This window comes from Bactrocera dorsalis, chromosome 3 (genome assembly GCF_023373825.1).
Source record: "Bactrocera dorsalis isolate Fly_Bdor chromosome 3, ASM2337382v1, whole genome shotgun sequence".
NCBI classification, from domain to species: Eukaryota; Metazoa; Arthropoda; class Insecta; order Diptera; family Tephritidae; genus Bactrocera; species Bactrocera dorsalis.
The window spans coordinates 84,612,441-84,631,525 of NC_064305.1; the positions used below are offsets into that span (position 1 = coordinate 84,612,441).

Below are 19,085 nucleotides of genomic sequence, written 5' to 3' on the forward strand. Positions count from 1 at the left end.
CAGAATAACGACGTACCTACGAAAGCGAATTCAAGAAATTTGAAATTTCGTTTAACAGGAAGTTTGTATGTTTCCGTTAGTACAGTACTTTTACTGAATTAAATTTTTTATCCGCATCGGTTGTTCACCAGTTCGGTCGTTATATTAGACTGAAATCTCCAAGTACTGTGGATTTGTGGCGATGCTCCAAAACGCGAACGGTGACAACGTCGTAGTCAGTTAGTGAGTCAACCAAACAGCAAAACAGCCAGCTAACAGCGGTAGCCGAATAAAAGCCAAGCGAACAGGCAAGCAGCCGACTATGAGTTGAGTACTCGCAGCAGCGCAGCTGTCTGATTTCGTGCCTAAAAAACCGCCTGTTGCTTTTGTTGTTGTTGCTGATTGCCTATTCGGCATTAGCACATATTGTTAATATAGTAAATTATATTATTCCATGTTTTTTTTTGCTTTTATTGTTGTTATGAGTTTGTCTTTGCCGCGCCATAATTCGTACAACTATACGCACAATAATAAATCATCTCTACGTCTGCTGATTCCTCTTCTACTTCCATTGTGACTGCGTGGAAAAAATATTTGTAAATACAAAATTTTTACATTATATCATACTATTGTTGTAATTTTATAAAAAGCAGTCTATATTGGTTTTTTGCGATTGTGGCGTGAAATAGCTTTAGACAGTCTATATTGCCAGTAATTAAAACGATCGTTTGACTCATAAAAATAAAAATATTTTTCGTCTGCGATTCAATAATACAAATGCTTTAATAGTATTAAATGTTTTTTATGAGCATACATACATCATAGCATCCATTTCCTTCCATATAACACAAATAAATATCGAATTCCTTGTAAAGTATAATTAGAAATGATCTACTTGAGATATCGATCTGCAATTATCCAAATAGTCTTTTCTTTCCAAGAAGCCAATATCGCTCTAGTATATAAATATCTGCAATATATACGGAACACTTTTTCATTTGACGAGATATCTGTACGCAGTCTGGCGTAGAATATTGTCCAAGCAACACTCTAACCTTCAAACATATTGTTGAGATCGGACCGCTATAGCATATAGCCGTCATACAAACTGACCGGTCAAAATCACAATAAAGATATCTTTATACCCTCTTATGTTATAAGAAATGCTTCTATGAGGGGTATAATAGCTCCGTATAGCCGAAGCTTACGTTTTTTTTATTCTATATAAAATTATTTGTCATTAAATAATTATTCATCAAATAAGTATGTAAGTGCATATATATTTTTGCATAAATTCAGTTTATAAATACAATCCACAAACAACAACAAACCTTTGCACATATTTTTCATGCGAAAAAGCTTGTCATAAAAAACCATCTGTCAATTGGCAATGGCATAACCTAAAAACTACTTCGTTTGTTGAAAGAGTAAATAACAACTTTTTATTCTAATACAACACAAATTTTTATTTTATTCCAAAACTGCACAAACATTTTTCATTATGTTGTTGCCACCAGCAACATTAGATTGCATGCGTTTACCTTGAGCATAATGATTCTGTAAAGTTCAAAAGCTTTACTGCATGCACTAATGCTGATCTCTTCGATCTGGGTGAAGGACAATTTTATTGCTTTTTTCTTAGATTGTCTATACATATGAATGTATGTATTTGGATGTGTATATGGACATAATTTATTTACAGCAAAGAATCAAATACTTTGATTAATAACGGAGACTTTTACAGCAGAGAGAATCTATATGGATTTGCGGTTATAGCGAATATCTGTATATGTACATATGTATGTACATATGTATATATAGTATGTATATAACTATTTAGGAAGTGTTTTTTTTGCCGCAACGAAACCTAGTCTAATGTCAGTTATGTTCGATGGAGAGCAAAATTATGCGGTTTATCTGAGCACATCACGATTAAATTGCCATTAGGAAAATGATATAAAAATGCGTAATACCGCGATTAAGATATACATTCTATTGCTTTAAAAGTAAGACTCATAGTATATGTACATATGTATAGTAAATTCTCACAAAATTTGGTTCATTTGATGTGGCTTCGTTAAGGAAACATTACATCTCGCTAGAGCAGAAAGCTCTATTAATAAAAGTTACAATTCTCGAATTGCTTAAAAAATGTTGGTAGTAGCTGGCACGTCGCGACATACATATGAATTTCAGAGTACACAAGCAAATAAAATATTATCATTTACAATTTTACGGAGAGAAAAAAACAATAAATAATTATTAACGGGTGACCTAAAAAACTTCGACTGATCGGTAAGGGTACAAATGGGTTGTCTTACAAATTAAATACCCTTCAAGCCATTTATAAAATACAACTACCCCCTTTTATTTTATAAAAAATATTTCTTAACATTTTTTTAGAATCAAAACATTTATTATATTTATTTACAGTCATATAATATACATTTTTTGGTACGCGCTGATAGCACATCTTGTTTTTCTTTAATGCATTTAATTTACAGCTATCAGAGACGAACGAACTCAAGGCCCATAAGAAGGTGAGAAGGTTATCGTTTGCCTTTGCCAATAATTAATACCATTATGGCTATTAAAATTTTGGATTGATAAGTACATTTAAGAGTACTTACATACATACAATATATTTTTAATATATAAATATACATATACATACATATGTATATATAATATTTTATATTATGTAAATTAATGTGGTGAAAATATGTTTTTGTAAACAAATATAAAAAATTGCATCTGCAAAATCTTGTTATAAATACATTATTTGTGTACTTATGTATGCATGTATGTATGTATGTATGCGCACGTGCGATTAAAATATACGAAATCTTTAAATATAATGGAAAACATAAAAATAAAAGCTCGTTTATAAGTGAAAGTGTCACAAAAAACACACAAATATACGAACAAACAAATGTACGTACATGTAAACATACATTTATACATACACACATGCATAAAAAGCACTCAAGATCATATATTTTTACATAATTGAAAGCATACTAACTTAAAATACGCTACCACGCCCGCATAAGCAACATTTTGTTTATTTCTTAACTCGTTGATAAATACTTACATACATATGTACATATATCTATGTACTTGTATATTCAGGTATAAGCAATAACAGCACTAAACCACTTTTTATTTCTAAAAAATGCATTCTCAAATAGTGTTTTCGCTTTTGTTTTGATTATTTTTCTTGTCGCGCAACGGTTGTTAACTCGCATATTGTTGTTACTTGTTTTGCCCAGTATGCTACTGACTGACTGTGACCGATTGCATAAAATGAAAACAAATGCACACGTTCGATCATACGCCAAGTAAACAAGCAATAGTATATCCAATAAACCTGTATTTATGTACATATGTATATCATATACATACATCTATGTTTATTTACATACATAGGTATATAAGCAATTGGCAGTGTGTAACTGCCTGGTGACGGAAAAGCTGCTTACACCGGAAAAGCGCGCCACAGCAACTTCGAGCTTATTTACTTATATGCATACATTTCGACATTGGTATGTATGTGCGAGCAAATAAAATTATACATCTACGTTTTTTAATTTTGTAAATATATATTTACATAAATATGTACATATGTATGCAGTTAAGTTAATACGTGCTTTTAAAAATGCGCTTACAAATCACAAGCTTGTCGTCGTTTGAAATTTGTTGCTTTTCGGTCAACTCTTATAACCGGTTTTTAATTATTATTGTTTCTTGGTCGCTCCCACAATGAGATCAATTACAAATGACTCTAAGGTGAGTTTTACATGAAAAATCTCAACTGCATGCTCACAAATCGATTTTGAGGCCTTTATTTACTTAACCTATTTACTTGATTGTTATTTATTTTTTTCCAAATTCTTGTTTAATATTCATTGTTCTTGATTTCATTAATTTTTATACCCTGTACTGGCTAAATTATGCCACAAAGTTTATAATACCAAGAAGGAAATGTCGGAGATGCTTTAAATATATACATATGTATATAAAAGATCAGCGTAATTAGATGAGCGAATTACTCAAGTCCGACCACCGTCTCTGACCATCTGTGTATACGCTAGTTTCCCTCAGTTTTTGGGTTAGCGATCTACTATTTTGTTCTTTTTTCGGAACCCTCGATATCGGACCCACTACAGCATTTAGCTGCTATACAAAATGAACGATTAAAATCAAGTCCATTACAAACAACTGTGAAATGGTTGACTGATAATCAAATCTCACAAAAAATATTGCTTAAGTTAACAAGAGGCTCAAAAATTACTAACCGCTCCTCAGTTAATATTTATTGGTGTTTCCAAAATCCTATTAAGCTCTGCTTTCAACCAACTGAACAAACGAATGGTCTAAAAATAAATAATTTTTAAAGAAAAAGGTCATAAACTTAGAGATCTGTATAAGTAGGAAAGCGTGCCCTTTTGTCTTTGGAGTAGACTGTATAGCCATGGCGATGGAATATCTTTTATCTCTAAGTCTATAAAATTAAATTAAAGAAGGAACCCTCTGTGAAATATTTAACGCGTTTTTACTGATTTGAATACCTAGTAGGTAGTACCTACCTCGAAAAATAATCCCAAGCCGAATTAAATAATAAATGGATTATAATTTTTTAAAACTGAGAAATTTTGTAAGTTAATTCTTCGTACTGGGAGAAGAGTTTAGAGATGTTGCAGTGTAGTAAACCCGAGTTTTTGGGTCAATATGTGACATGGCTCCATTATTTTTCCTCGAAGTCCAATCAATAGTTATCCAAGTGGACTGCACACGATGAACCCGCTGCAAGCCGTGGAAAAACGTAACCATGGCTGTCAATTTTATGGCGTCTGCATATTGGTATGCGTTTGACTACCTTTAAAAATGAAGGACCATCAACAGCTCCTATTACACAGCGTTATTGGATCGTTCGAAGGACGAAATCGCCGAACACCGGAATCAGACGGCAAGATACATGAATTGCCTTTTGAATTGCTACCGCATCCACCGTATTCTCCAGATCTGGCCCCCAGCGAACATTTTTTTTGAGATCTGAGAACAAGAAACAATAAATTTTCCTCCAATAAAAAGTGATCTTCGAAACCGAAGCCTATTTTAAAGTAAATGACAAATTGTACTAGTATCGAAAAGTTGGAAGGTTGCTATAATCAGTAATTCACCGCTGCAGGATACTATATTTAATAAAAAAATAGAATTTTCCCAAAAAAGTTTATGTTACTATGATACGTCGGGAACTTTTCAATGGTTATAATCAAAACATATATTTCGAAAGTACTATTTTTACGAAAAAAATTAAATATGCACCTCACTGCCTTTGAATAGGGAATAGGTGATTGGGTGCTCTGTTTCGTCTGCCTGCAAATACTTTCATATATGGAAAACGTGTTTATTTAAGCATTTTATAGTTGAAACGTGTTCTCTTGTGGAGTTGGAATTGGTCAGTGAACTTCTATAGTCAGCACTGCGTATACGTGACATGGAAATTGAGAATATACTACCATATATGCGTGCATGTGCAAAACTGTTCTCAAGGGACAGTTTGCTTATATAAATACACACATATGTATAAATGAATGAAATTCCTTATTAACAAAAATTGTAAACGTGGAAGCATTTTATTTATTCTTATCACAAATTTTCCGACTTAAATTTATAGTTCAACATAACCAAGAACCAACGGAAGGAGGACAACGAAGTATGTTAGTTAATAACTTGTACTTTTTAAAGTTTGTTTCGGCAAAATTTTGATATTCGATGAACATGACGCAAATACAAAAAGGAATATGGACATAAGTTTATAACACCCAGAAGGAAACTTCGGATACGCTATGAATCGTCTACTCATCTCCCTGTCTCTGTCTGTCTGTACTAGTCACACTCTTGTGAAATATTTAAATGAAATTTGGCACACGTCCTTTCACACCAAGCAGCTGCTAATTTGTCGATATCGGACCAATATAGCATATAGCTGTCATACAAACCAAACGATCAATCATGTTCTTGAATAAAAAATTTTTGTATAATATTTAAATTTGGCATATATTATTGTCTAGGGCAACGCTACACAAACAAATTGTAAAAATCGGTTCACTATAGCATATAGCTGTCATACAAACTGTCGTTCAAAATCAAGATAAAAAATCATTTTCTAACTTTTTATGTTTTAAGAAATGCACCTGAGGAGGGTATAAATGCTTATGTGCAGCTGAAGTTAGCGTTTTAGTTGTTTCAACACATTTAAGTGTTTAATTTGCCAGCAAGTCATTAACAATTGCTTACTGTATGAATCATCTGCCGATTTCTCGTCTACCCCTTACGTATATACAATTTTACATTTCAGCTTTACATCAAGACAAGTTCAATGTTAAATTGATTTAAATGCTCACTGAGCAAACAGTGAATACATAGAATTTATTGGCTAAATAAAAAACACGAGTTTCCTTTAAATCGTTTTGATATATGAAAATCATACATATACATATGTATGTATATTTTTTTAAAGTATTTTGTACTTAAATTCCTCGCAAATAGCATTTCTCTGGTTCTCTATGACTGTAATTCTCTTCTAACAAAATATATAATTTTGAAAACAAAAAATTAACAAATACTATAATTAATTTTTGCAAGTGTTTATATACGTATTCATACATATGTATGTATTTTTATTTATCTTGTATTTCAAATAATCTTTTTAATATTGTAAAAATTGTTACATTTACTTGTGCACTTATGCATAACTAAGATTTACTTATTTTAAGCGTAGCATTTCCCATTTAGTACATGCGTCTGGTATAATTTATTTGTTGTTGTGGCGGCTGTCCCGGTTGGCCTTGCATTATTTGCGGTTGACGCGCCATATGCTCGTGTGCAGCAGAAGCACCACGGCCAGGTGCATAGCCCTGGGTTATACTTGACCCTGATTTGGGATTCTAACAAAAGCAAAATATTTACATTTAATTCAACATTTTTTACTAAAATAAAGTTGTAAACTGTAATAACTAACCTGCCCTGGATTGCTACTAATTTGCATTATGTTGGGATGTAGCGTCATGCCAGGCATCATTGGTGTGTAAACAACACCCTCTGGCAATTGGTGCGGTGGTCCATGACTTGGTGGTCCGTCGTGCTTTACATCAGGATGATAACGATCACTGATTTTCTCCATTGTAACTTGTGGTTTCTGCGATTGCACACCTGGCGGTACAGATGAAACTGGTCCCGACTGTGATATGGGTGGTGCATCCAAACTAATATGATAGACTTGTGCTGGTTTCGATGGTGCCTGATCTGATTTTGACACAGGTGCAGAGGGTGCTGACTGCAGATCGAGGTGGAAGCCCTGTCGTATTGGTAGGCCATATGGATATATTATAGCTGGTCCGCGTCCATCTGGTTGTGGTGGTGGTGCATTACCTGTTGTGGGATAGAATAATGCACCGGGTCCTTGATACTGTGCAGGTGGTTCTAAATATTTTCGAAAAAAATGTATAGTTAAGAAAAATTATTTAAATAAAACAAATTCTTACTACTCCATGCAACTCGGGAATATTCAGCGCCACGACGACCATCATCGATTTCTGCAAAGTAAGAATGTTGTTGTATTTTATGTTAAAAAATATATTATTGCTATCTGAATCGTACTAAAAAATATAATTCGTTATTACTTCACTTATTACCATTATATTGGTTTTATTAAAAACTTTTTTTTTGCACTTGCACTAATATCAGCACAATCAAAATATGATTTACTAATATTTTAAAAGAAGTAATTTTTCTTACTCGGTTGAGGATAGGCGGCATTTTTATAGTAAGTTTGGTGCGATGGAGGTGATGGACTTCGCGTTCGTTTGACCGGTTGATTGGCTACAGGCTGTTAAAATGTATAATAAATTATATAAAACAATTAGTTTGCCAATACTCCAGTACCTTGGGAATAATGGGTATTGGGTGGTGCTGCATACGAACGGGTGGTATGAAAACTTGTGGTGGCAGCGGTGCAACATTTACTTGTTGTGCTTGCAAGGCTTGCATTGCGAATAATTCGTTATCTTTTTGTTGTTTTTTACGGTTTTCATCCTCGTTCAATACTTTCTTTAACTGTAAAAATAACTGCTGCTTTTGATTATGCAAATCCTTAATTTGTTGGTCAAGTTTGGCAATTTTGTCACGTGTATCTTCAAGTGAGACATCATTTTGATGATCAAGTTCATCACGCTCCTTACGCAGACGTTCCTCTTCCTCTTTTGCATCATATTCTACAAAATAAATGAGAATTTCATAGATCATTCATTTTAAATCAAAAAACTTCAAGCAGACACTTACCTTCTTTTTTTCGCTGTCGTTCCTTAAGAACAAATGCCTTTAGTGCTGATCTGAGGCGCTCCTCCCTTTCAGCCTTGGCGGCAGCTGCGTTATTATTATTATTGCTATTATTAACAGCTGAGGCCGAAGCAGATGGCATTTTAGAATTAAATTTCTTCTCTGTCATCTTCTCGTCCTTCTTACGGTTATATTTATTAAATAAACCTATTTTTAAAATTATTCATAAAAACCACAAATAAAAAATATTTTCGTTTTCGATGGAAAACGCAGATCAGCTGGACCCTGCCAAGTTGCCCAATTGTATAAATCAAACGCCAAATTGGCCAGATTTTGCATTTTTCGGTATATGTAAACGGTTCTCACCGAAAAATCGGGATATAAATATAATAAGAAACCACAATATATCTAGTGCAAATATAATTATTAATAATTATTTATTAAACTGATTTATTCAAATTTACGCATATATTATAAAGAAATTACGTTTTAACTAAAATTTTTGAACGTTGCGCGCAGAATTTGTTTTCGAAAATTGGGCACCACTTTCTGTAAACAATGCTGTTTCTTGAGCTAATCCAACAAAAATAATTCTTTAGAATATAAAATATATTTATTTTTTTATATCTTATAATAACTTGGATATAACTATACAATGGAATAATTTAAATTAAACTATTAGTTTTAAATTTTTGTAAAATGTTAATCACATAAAATGAAGTGTTGTTTATGTATTCGGTGCCGTCCCAAATAGAAGATTAAGGCAACACTGCTTGAAGGTATTTTGGCCAGACAAAAAGAGGGAGACAAATCAATGTTCTATCGTTTGTGTTGCAGGAAAGAAGTAAAAAGTGCTGGTGTTTAATGTGCATGACGATTTATGTATTTATTAAATTAAAATACAATAAGTTAATAAAAAGCTGTAAAATCTAAGCATAAAGTAAATGTGATACAAAAGGAGTGATATTCGATAAAGAGTAAGCGAATTAATTGTGAATAAAATATCTTACATAGTTGTTTTCTGTCGGCTAGCGAATAAATTCATAGTTGCATGAGACAAAAGTCGTGTAATAAACAAACAGAAAAATAAATGTTTCAACAAAATAAAATTAATTTAAAATCATAGCGCAAATTCAAATACTTTTATATCAATATCGTGACCAATAAGAAAACCAACGGAAGGTATATTTGTGTGTATATTGGCAGACCCGCAGCAGCAAGCAAAGGAGTAACACCAAATAGCAAAACATCAACCAGGAAAGCAACCAGACAAATATCATGGCGAGTAAGTATTGCAGCAAGTAAAGAATTTTTAGAATGCATTTTCATAAATTTCAACATAATTGGAAATGCTTACCAACGTCTAGCTTGTCTAGCTATTAGTGCTGTTTGCCAGATAACTTCATGAATAGCTTAAGCCTAAATGATTATGTGAAAAAATGGATATAATTGACTGCAGAGACTGCGCCTGCTGCAGTTATGTTTATCTTACAAAATAAACAAAAGCAAATTTCAAATGGTTGCTTCAATGAGGTTTTTATACTCACCAGTCCATTATATCTCATATGTAGCTACATTTATGTATGCAACATTAACAGCATTCAGGAGCATTTGTACTTCATTGCTAGTTGAATTATGTTTATTTACTTGAGCCGTATTTATTTTTTTGAAGTACCTTTGGCTTGTTTTGTTGCTTCTGCTGTAGGCAACAGCATTGGGCTTTAATATAATTTAACACACGTTATTTAACTTACTCACTTTCATACATATTTAAAATATGACCATGTGCTCCAGTTGCGTCAGGTGTCCAAGTGCTGCACTTCTTAGCATTATTTGCATTAATTAAAGGAGATCTGCATTTGCGCTTTTTTACTCTGGTGTGAAAAATCAATACTTACCACTGTTTATCCTCCATCTCGGCTGTAAACATGAACGCATATTGTACGAGTGCTGCAATTTTCCTATCTAACTCATTGTTATCATTCCCTTACACCCCGCACGATAAATCCAACGCACAATAAGTCGTGTTCATTAAACAAATGTAGTTCATTTGTGAAAGCATAATGTAATATTTGTATGTGAGTAGTTGTAGCCTTTATTTTTGAAGATTTATTAATACCTTAAAAGAATATTCTGAATAATTCTGAAATAATCCAAAGAAAATTATAAAATTACATTTGCCTAATAGGAAACTTTGAAAATATAAAAAAAAATTAATCAACCGGTAAAGTTCGTTGCGTTGATAGACTAAAACCCATGAGTAAGTTCATATGTTGGAGTGGTTTATTGGTTCTAATTATCTGCCTCGAATGTGATTGAATCTATCACATTCTCCAACAATTGTCTCTGTGCTAAAGGGACATTGTGATATATTCAATCTCTATCCCGTTTGAAATTTGTTTCCAAATTTATGTCAAATAGAGTTGAGTACGTATTCGGCTTGTAGCGAGGTTTTAAATTAACTGCATAATTTCATAGTAGTCATCTTAACCCGTTCTAGTGTTATAGTGTAAAATATTTGATTATATAACTTAAATTTTTTCATAAATACGGTTACGTACCAACGTTGAAATATCGCTATATTATAAGTACTGGAATCAGATCACATCTTTCTCTTAGTACAATTATGTCGCAAAAAGAGTCATCAGTGATACGTTTACCAACTAAAAAATATACTTCAGGCTTCTTAAAATTCATGACTAGTAATAAATGATACACGTTTGCGTTTTAGAATTTTGAAGTCAAAATGTTGTAAAGAAAATATAATAGAGAAAGTTTTTTGTTTGCGTTGTAAAAATGACTTTCAAAGTTTAGTGCTGTAAAAAGAACTATTAAATTGTAAAAAAAATACTTGAATATTGTTTAGCTAAATTATGTTATGTTATAAAGTAAATATAAGTAAGTACTAGTATGTATGTATGTAAGTTTGAACTTTATGCATTCCTAATATGTTTGGTCGATATCCTTCACGCTGCAAATATGTATATGTATGTTAGTTTCTATTAGTCCTTATTTTTTCTTGTATAATTTGAAATTCTTGCATTTCTCTAGATGCATTTCTTATTCCTCGAAAATACTTCAAGGATTTTGTTTGCCTCTAAAACAACAACAACAAAAATTCTTACTAAACTTTTTATCAAATAAATAAGTTTTCCACACAAGATCATTAATTTTGTGTAGCAGTATACGCATATGTGAACCGATTTCAGCGATTCTGAAGCATTAGCAGCTTTTTGGGGAGAAAATTACGTGTGCAAAATTTCAGATAGATATCGCAAAAACTGAGATACTAGTTCGCGTATATACAAACAGACGGACGGGTTACATAAGTAGCTAATTCGAATTAGCTCGTCACACTCTTTATTTATATATACTAAATAAATGTATATCATACATTTTTTGGAAAACTTAGTACAACATATATATGTATGTACCTTTTTCGGGAAATAAATATTATTTCTAAAGCTTAAAATGTATCCATACATTGCAATAAAATTTCATTTGGGGTTTATTATTGACTCTGAATTCCCCAAAAAACTAGCGAAAATAAATTCTAAGCTTTTATTTGTGCATTTTTGCTTCTGAAATGGGATTTCAGTTTTGTGTAGAAGGTGAATAAAAACTCAAAATAAAGTTCAAATTCAATTTTAGTATCAAATGTTGACAAGCCTACAAGTAGCACAGAGCAAAAGCGAATATATGTATGTATATGTGTGCACTTATGTGTGCATGTGTACGGCTACTTGTGCTGAAATGCAAATGCAAAAGTGCAATGTCTGTAGTGGCTTGCCGCTTCAAGTATCCTCACACGTGTCTGTACACACATAAAAGTATGGATGCATTTCTGTGATGTCAATAAAAAACGGAATAAAAATGGTATGTTCGGGGAGCGAAATGAAAATCAACAAAATGTAAAATGGAAAAATTACAACAAGGACAAGAGTGGCAACAGCAATCACAACAATTCAATGTATATACAGACAAACATACATACATATATAGGCACAAGCATTTACATATACATAGGTAAGTATGTTGTGCATACATAAATGCCTGTGGTATGTATCAACAACAAAATCAATGCCGAGAGTTTCAGCAGCTTGCTTCCTACATGCCCACAAATAACATAACAACTTATGCTTTACATCAACAACACATCCTCTACATTTTTTCTCGACGCCTTGAGGATCAAGCAGGCAGCATCAACAGCAAGCTAACACACAATAGTCAGTGAACAGCCCTTAGTAGCAAGCACCAACATCGACATCCTTGTAAGCACTGCCATTCATAAACTATGTTACATAATAGACGCATAGCCTATTCGAGGCACATATCCATGTATACATATATGTATATTTACATCCATACATGTGTGTCTCCACGTGAAGTTGACGCACCGCTCCCCAACGCAGCACGCAATCAGATGCCTGACGCCGCATTTGATGTGAAGCTTACGGCTGAGCTCCTTGCCATTTGCACATTCATATGTATGTATGTAGTGGTATGTGAGAAAGCATCCTCATAAAAAGCCAAGTAACGCCAATGGCAATATATGGAGCTACGGTTGGTGGTGGTGGTGATGCTGATGGAGCACCCTTGTGCGTGTCATCTATGTAAGGCGGTAAGTGATACGCCATTTATATGTACGCATTCAATATGTTTATGCTCTGAGCATACACACACTGTGCGCGCCAAAGAGTCTCATTGCGCTTGGCTTTCGCTAAGCAACAGTAACAGCTGTGCTCAATAACCAAGTGATGCCGCGCAAGTTGAAACCCCCCGCTATCGCTTACCACCTTTTAATTGGTCCTTTGTGTGGCTATGTGTTGTTCGGCACAGCAGGCCTACAGAGAGTTTGACAGCGGCTGTCAACACTAACCACCAACACAAGTGCGCCGAAGAACTCGGTTTTTTTCATATACTAAGAGGGGGAGAAGAGACTGGAGTAAGGGGTGTATGAAGCGAACAAGAACTGTATTCTTGCGAGTTCTTTGAAAGATTATGAAATATTTTAAACGACCTGCAAGAAGTTAAAAATGCGGTTTTTATTTAGTTTTGTGGTTTTAAGCAGAAATTAAACGCATGTGATTTAAAGTTATTTAATAGCTTTATTATAAATATATGAGTTTGATATTATGTTTTTAAAATGATTTCGGGCATGTGACCGCCACGTTTGGCTCGAATAAATTCCAGCTGAGAGGCTCAATTTTCGACCGCTTTTGCAGCAATTGGATCCGCGTATGTCAGCTATAATGCTTCGAATATTCTCTTCCAAAGCGTTAGTGGTTGTTGTTGTTGTTGGAGCGGCAGAATTCTGCCAAGTTGGCAGTTTTTGATCGGATAAAAATCCGGGTCCGTTGCGGTTACGTAGACCCGACAGTCGTGGGAACAGAAGTCAGTCGTCAATTGTCTCGAGCCAGCGTAGATAAGAGATTTCTCACAACCCCACAAAAAATAGTGCAGCGCTTAAATCGCATGATCTTTGAGCCACGCCACAGGCCCACGATGCGAGATAATGCGCACACCAAAAGTTTCTTTCGATAATTAATTTTTGTACCAAGAAAAATTCACAAAAAACTGAGGACCACCTTACATTCAAAAAAGATATCATTATAGGTGGCCAGACATAGATTTATGAATAAGACGTCGAAACAATTAAGAACGTCCCAAGAAACTAGCGAATGGCGCTCCAAAAATAATCCATTCGAGTCCAGTACCGAAAAACCCGAAACTTATAACAAGTGTATGAAGAGTTGAAATAAGTGTGAATAAGCTTGCATTGCCGCAGAAGCCTATTTTGAGGGTAGGAGGAGGATAATAAAAATTTGTTTCAGTCCGGGTGAAATTTGATCAGTTGATATATTTATTTCGACTCCGTAAGTGACTCATTGTTCCTCTACCGCGCAAGGACGAATGGCAGTTAACGCTTTCAATGCCTTTTCAGCACTTTTCTTAACTATTGCATAATAAACTTGTATATATACATATGTACGTATGCATGTATGTATTCCGCTTACGCAACGTAGATTCTGCAACAATTGCCAACTAACAGTTTATGATAAAGCCGGCATCCTTTCGCTACCACTGCGGTGGTGGCTTATTTGTACCTTGCTGCTGATAAGAAATACTTATATCTATGACTATACACCCGCCAGTCAAGTAAGCAAGCAAGCAAGCTAACAAAAAAAGAAGAAACTATTCAAGGCATAATAGCAAACTGTGTGTATTGTGTAACTTGCAAGGGTTTCTAGAAGAAACTGTGCTACTTTTGTACTTGTGCTTTGTTTTTGCTCCCCATCATCTTTCCTTGATGTCTGTATGTGTGGTTGTGTGTGCTTTGGGTTTATTCATTTCACGCAGATTACTTAGATTAGCTGAAATTCACTTCAGAAATTTATGTGGCATCGCAGTAATTGTGCCGCCGCCGCCTCCGCTGCTGCTCACTTTTCGTTGCCTACTGTTAGGCGTACAACAGAACGGAGGGTTAAATTAGATTGCCCTTTAGCTGCCATGCTTTATTTGTTCTCTTATTAAATAGCTTAACTGGCTGACTGGCTGGCAGTTCGCGCAGTTCCAGCCGCCGACCAATTGTTGGTGCCTTTGTTCGCTCAGTCCATTCAATGTTGCCCGGCGTCGTAGATGCTTAACGTTGTTGCTTATGAATTGCCGCAAGTTGTTTTTTATTGCTAATAAGATTTTTTACATCATACACCCTGGCATGTGCTTCCCCATTCAACCCCGTCGTTTGTGTTGCTGGTGGAAATGCTCACTTGCATACCAAAATTTTACATATTTTTTGTTTTTGTTTGTGTTGTTTATGTTGTTTTTATTTATTTCTGCTGCACGCTATGTGCTATAAATGAGCTATATAAATTTAGTGGGGCACCTTGTTGGATTAAAGTTACTGAACTTTTTTTGTTTCCTTTTTTGTTGGTATCATTTTTGGTTTCCACCGTATTTTTTACCTCGGTATCAGAAACTGTGCAAGGGTATTATAAATTTGTTCGCTTGGCAGTAGTTTTAAATCGTATCAACGAATTATGGTGAAATAATTAAAGCAGCAACAGATACTCGTATATTTTACCGAGTGACGAGAGCTTCATTAAAAATGAGCGACTGGGAAAAACTACGGCTACTTGGTGCTTGTTCAAACATCCGCAGCCAACTTCGCGTAAAATTAATTTTTTCAACTTTTTTAAATAATTAACTAGCATCTGATCAAATTTGACCCGGACTGACAAAGAAAACAACATTTTCAGGGATTTTATTGCAAATATTTATTATCGGCTTGAAAAGAAACTCTCGAGCCAACGCGAGCAATATGCCATGCACTTGCTATTTGTCTCTGCAGGGTTGCTATTGTGTGGAAGTATAGTCCTCTCTGGATGAACAAAGACCAAACCCTTTAAGTCCCTCATTCTCGTCCTGCTATATGTGGCAGAGGAATGGACGATGGCAAAATCTGATGAGTAGAAAGACCTCCAATCTGTTGGACCAGGTGGAGAAGGACCTGGCCACTCTTGGAATCTCCAATTAGCGTCAAACAACGAAAAGGAAGAACGACTGGCGCGCTGTTTTAAACTCGTCTACAACGGTGTCTACGCCAATAAAGAAGAAGAAGGAATGTTTTGGTTTTTTTTTCGTTTTGGCTCTCGCTTAACGGCCATCACTAGATTATTGGCCATTTAAGACGTCATATTCCTAAACACTGGTTTCAACATCAATAATGAAACGTCTACTCAACTTCGTTTGGGCAAAAGATTTAGGCCTTTTGGTACGAGTCTAGTATTCACACGCTTCATAGCCAAAACGTTAACCGAAATGTGTTGAGTCGATCCAAAACAGTTGCTAGATCCTCTCTGATGCCAATACGGAGATTTTTAAGCACTATTTTTTATCTTATTCTCAGAAATATAAAGAAAGGTTGTACCAATGTAGGAAAAAATGTTTCGATTCGGTTCACACGAACTATTTATAGTATATGGACCAGTCCGGGTCAAATTTGATCTGACGTTTAAAGGGCATTTTACCTTAAAATTACTTTTAAATTTTAGTTTTGCCGGTTATTTCTAAACATGTTGCATATGCCCTATAAAAGCATGTTTCATGCCGAACGGCTCTAGCCTTCCTTACTTCCTTGCATTTGCACTGCTTAACATAATTTTACTTTTCTTTTCACGTTGTCATTGCTGTTATTATATGCAATTAAATGAATTCGTCTTATTGCACTTCTTTTCTAAATTTTAATTGGAATTTCCCTCAGTTCGTTAGTCAGTCATAAAGGCGCATCCAAATTGTACTTAAATCATTTGGAAAATTGTCGTGGAATTTCACAAACAATTTTATTTATGATTTTGAGAGTACGTTGTGAATTGGCTTTGTAAATTTTGTCACAAAATAAGCATGCTTAAACAGCAAATGCATGAAAAGCATCAAGAAATGAACTGCCAAAAGGGTACAACAAAAAATGAAGTATTCTACAAACTTTAAAACACAAAATCATCATTATTCTTATTAACAAACATACTTATATAACACACTATGTTGTATTTTATAAATACAGATCACATTTGTTATATACCCTATATGGAATAAATTGTGGATCTTGCTTCTGGAGAACTTGTATACTGAAGAGCCAAAAGTCCTTCTTTGCAACTTCATATTAAACCCAATTTTATGGAATTTAGGAAGGCTTAAAGTTAAGTAGGCTAGAAATTTGAAGTACTTAAATTTAAAGCATATGTACGAGTATGTATAGGAACACTATTCATTGAAGCGCTTATGTCTATCCACTAGTGAATTTCAAAAAAACGATATTTGTCTTGCTTTTCCTATATATATCGAATATAAATATATTTGAGAATATTTTTTTTTATTTTAAAAAATTTTTTAACTTAGTGTAATCCGCCCCCATAGGATAAGTTAGGTTAAATGGCTGATTCCCCAGCATTGTAGGGTAATCACACTTAGACTGTTTTGTACAGCCCTTTGAAATGCCAAGCGAAAAACTTTTGTAGTTGGATGTGAGCTGTCGGCATAAACGTCCTAAACCTATAACAAATCTTATATTTCCGATATTTCACGTGTATTTCTAACAATATGACATCCAAGGCTGTTGTTGGTGTTATAACGGATACCTAATCCCCATTGGGATGGTAAGGATTAGATATGTTGTAATCGAGGTCATCCAACGATAGGACCAGGAAACCTACTGAGGGGTGTCAGATGTGTGTAGTGTCATGCGGGGGACTCATTGCACGCTGGACAAATGTGTGATATGTCAGGGTCGATTCTGTATAAGTAGGAGTTTAACTTGCTACAGCATCCAGAACGAAGCTGCGCAAAGATCACTCTGGATTCTCGCGGCAACTCAAGCTGGGTGGTGGTTTGACTTCAGGTACGTCATTCACAGAAAGGGAGTCGGTGAAGGTGTTAATGACACCACTGTAAATGGAGTTACGTGTATGTCTGAAGTTTGTTACGTCCAAGATGTTTTGCCTTGACTACAAGCACTGAAAGGTGTGTGTTCTCTGAACATCCTGATATTTACCCTGAACCAGAAGAACCTTGAGACTGCACAGCTGCCATAGCAGCGCTTGCTGATTCGGTCTGAGGCCCAACAGTTAAGTAGTGAACTACAGGAAGCCAAAGAAGCTCCAACCCGTGCCTATTTCGTAGTTATGGCTTATGAAGTGCCTATCCAGCAAGCTCATCAGCCTTACACCGCTCCTCGGTATCTATAACTTTAAACACTTTTTTCACAGTTTTTAGTTTTGGGTGAGGACTTCGTTGCGGCTGAGTTTACAACAGCACGCCAGTCGTTTTTCCTTTTCGCTATTTGGCGCCAATTGGAGATTCCAACTGTAAACACCTGGTCTCTCCAACGGAGGTCTTCCTCTTTCTCTGCTTCCCCCAGCAGGTACTGCGTCGAATACTCCCAGAGCTGGAGTATTTTCATCCATTTAAACGACAGAACCACACAATTTCGATGTTAATTTCCCACAAAAACGACTGTTTTATAAGCCGCCGTTTTCTCTAAAATCAAAATTTTCACTAGTCTTTCGATCATTATTGTAATATCGCATTTTATTTTTGTTTTTTTTTGGACTTGAGACAATTTTAAGCACAAAACTCTTCCTCATCGACAAGCACCTGTTTTTTTGAGTTCTTCCTGAACGGATCGGCTATGGAATCAAATAAATTGTTTAGTTTTAATAGTTACGCCAATTGTCAAAATTGTCTAAGGGAAAACGATGTGAAAATATCTGGGGATATACTCCTCGACTAACCAGCTTTGTTAGACTGAGATCTTACCTATTAGACCTTCCGTGAACCATTTGAATTAGCTTCAAATTATACTATATTAATGGCTTCAAGATATTTGTCATAGCCTCAAGTCACTTTGACGGTACATGAGGAGTTTCGGCATCTCAATTGTCTGTGGTTTCAACAACAAAAAATAGTCACATCATCAAACTGTTTATTTCCTTAATTGATCCTTAATAGAGTAGAACATTTTGCTTAATAGATGAATATTGCTTGTTTACCAACCTGCGCTTGTGTAGCCCTTACAGCAATTCAAGCCTCACACATGCTAAGAAAGTTCAATCAAATATTGAGTTCTTTTGAAATTTTTTCGATACCTAACAAATCATTATTGATATTTTCGTGTGTACAAATGTCATCTATGTCCTTTGCGAATCTCCTTCACGTGTAGTGTTTGACTATAAGTATTTTCGTTAATTCGTTAAATGTCGGTGAAT

At 34.7% G+C, this 19,085-nt stretch overlaps 3 protein-coding genes across 4 annotated transcripts in view; 1 reads left to right on the forward strand and 2 right to left on the reverse strand.

Moving 5' to 3' along the window:
- The window catches only part of LOC105227766 (23 kDa integral membrane protein), a 48,868-nt gene that overhangs the window by 9,036 nt on the left and 20,747 nt on the right, over nt 1-19,085 (reverse strand). Inside the window, exon 2 of the mRNA XM_049452811.1 lies at nt 17-93. The gene's annotated coding sequence lies outside the window, so the exon portion shown is untranslated. The remainder of the gene's footprint in view (nt 1-16; nt 94-19,085) is intronic.
- On the reverse strand, nt 6,617-8,629 carry LOC105227764 (programmed cell death 6-interacting protein). The gene is made up of 6 exons (XM_011207273.4): nt 8,326-8,629; nt 7,930-8,258; nt 7,783-7,873; nt 7,530-7,580; nt 7,007-7,467; nt 6,617-6,932 (listed from the first exon to the last, which is right to left on the reverse strand). Exons 1-6 carry the CDS (start codon nt 8,489-8,491, stop codon nt 6,777-6,779), a joined length of 1,254 nt encoding a protein of 417 aa, XP_011205575.2. The 5' UTR covers nt 8,492-8,629; the 3' UTR covers nt 6,617-6,776.
- LOC105227763 (GTPase-GDP dissociation stimulator vimar) overlaps nt 9,118-19,085 on the forward strand; it is a 28,648-nt gene continuing 18,680 nt past the window's right edge. The window contains exon 1 of one of the 2 annotated variants that reach the window (XM_049452800.1): nt 9,118-9,299. Coding sequence is in view for 1 of the 2 variants with exons in the window: in XM_049452799.1 (XP_049308756.1) it covers nt 9,601-9,607 (7 nt within the window). In the remaining variant the exon portion in view is untranslated. Of the gene's footprint in view, nt 9,608-19,085 lie in introns of both variants that reach the window. The other variant, XM_049452799.1, reaches the window with a different exon arrangement.

Excerpts from the sequence above, each read along its gene's own strand:
- LOC105227764 (XM_011207273.4), bottom strand. The coding sequence starts at position 8,491 with ATGACAGAGAAGAAATTTAATTCTAAAATGCCATCTGCTTCGGCCTCA. Across the intron at positions 7,468-7,529 it reads TTCCCGAGTTGCATGGAGTA|AACCACCTGCACAGTATCAA; the intron begins GTAAGAATTTGT and ends GAAAATATTTAG. Across the intron at positions 6,933-7,006 it reads TTAGTAGCAATCCAGGGCAG|AATCCCAAATCAGGGTCAAG; the intron begins GTTAGTTATTAC and ends TGCTTTTGTTAG.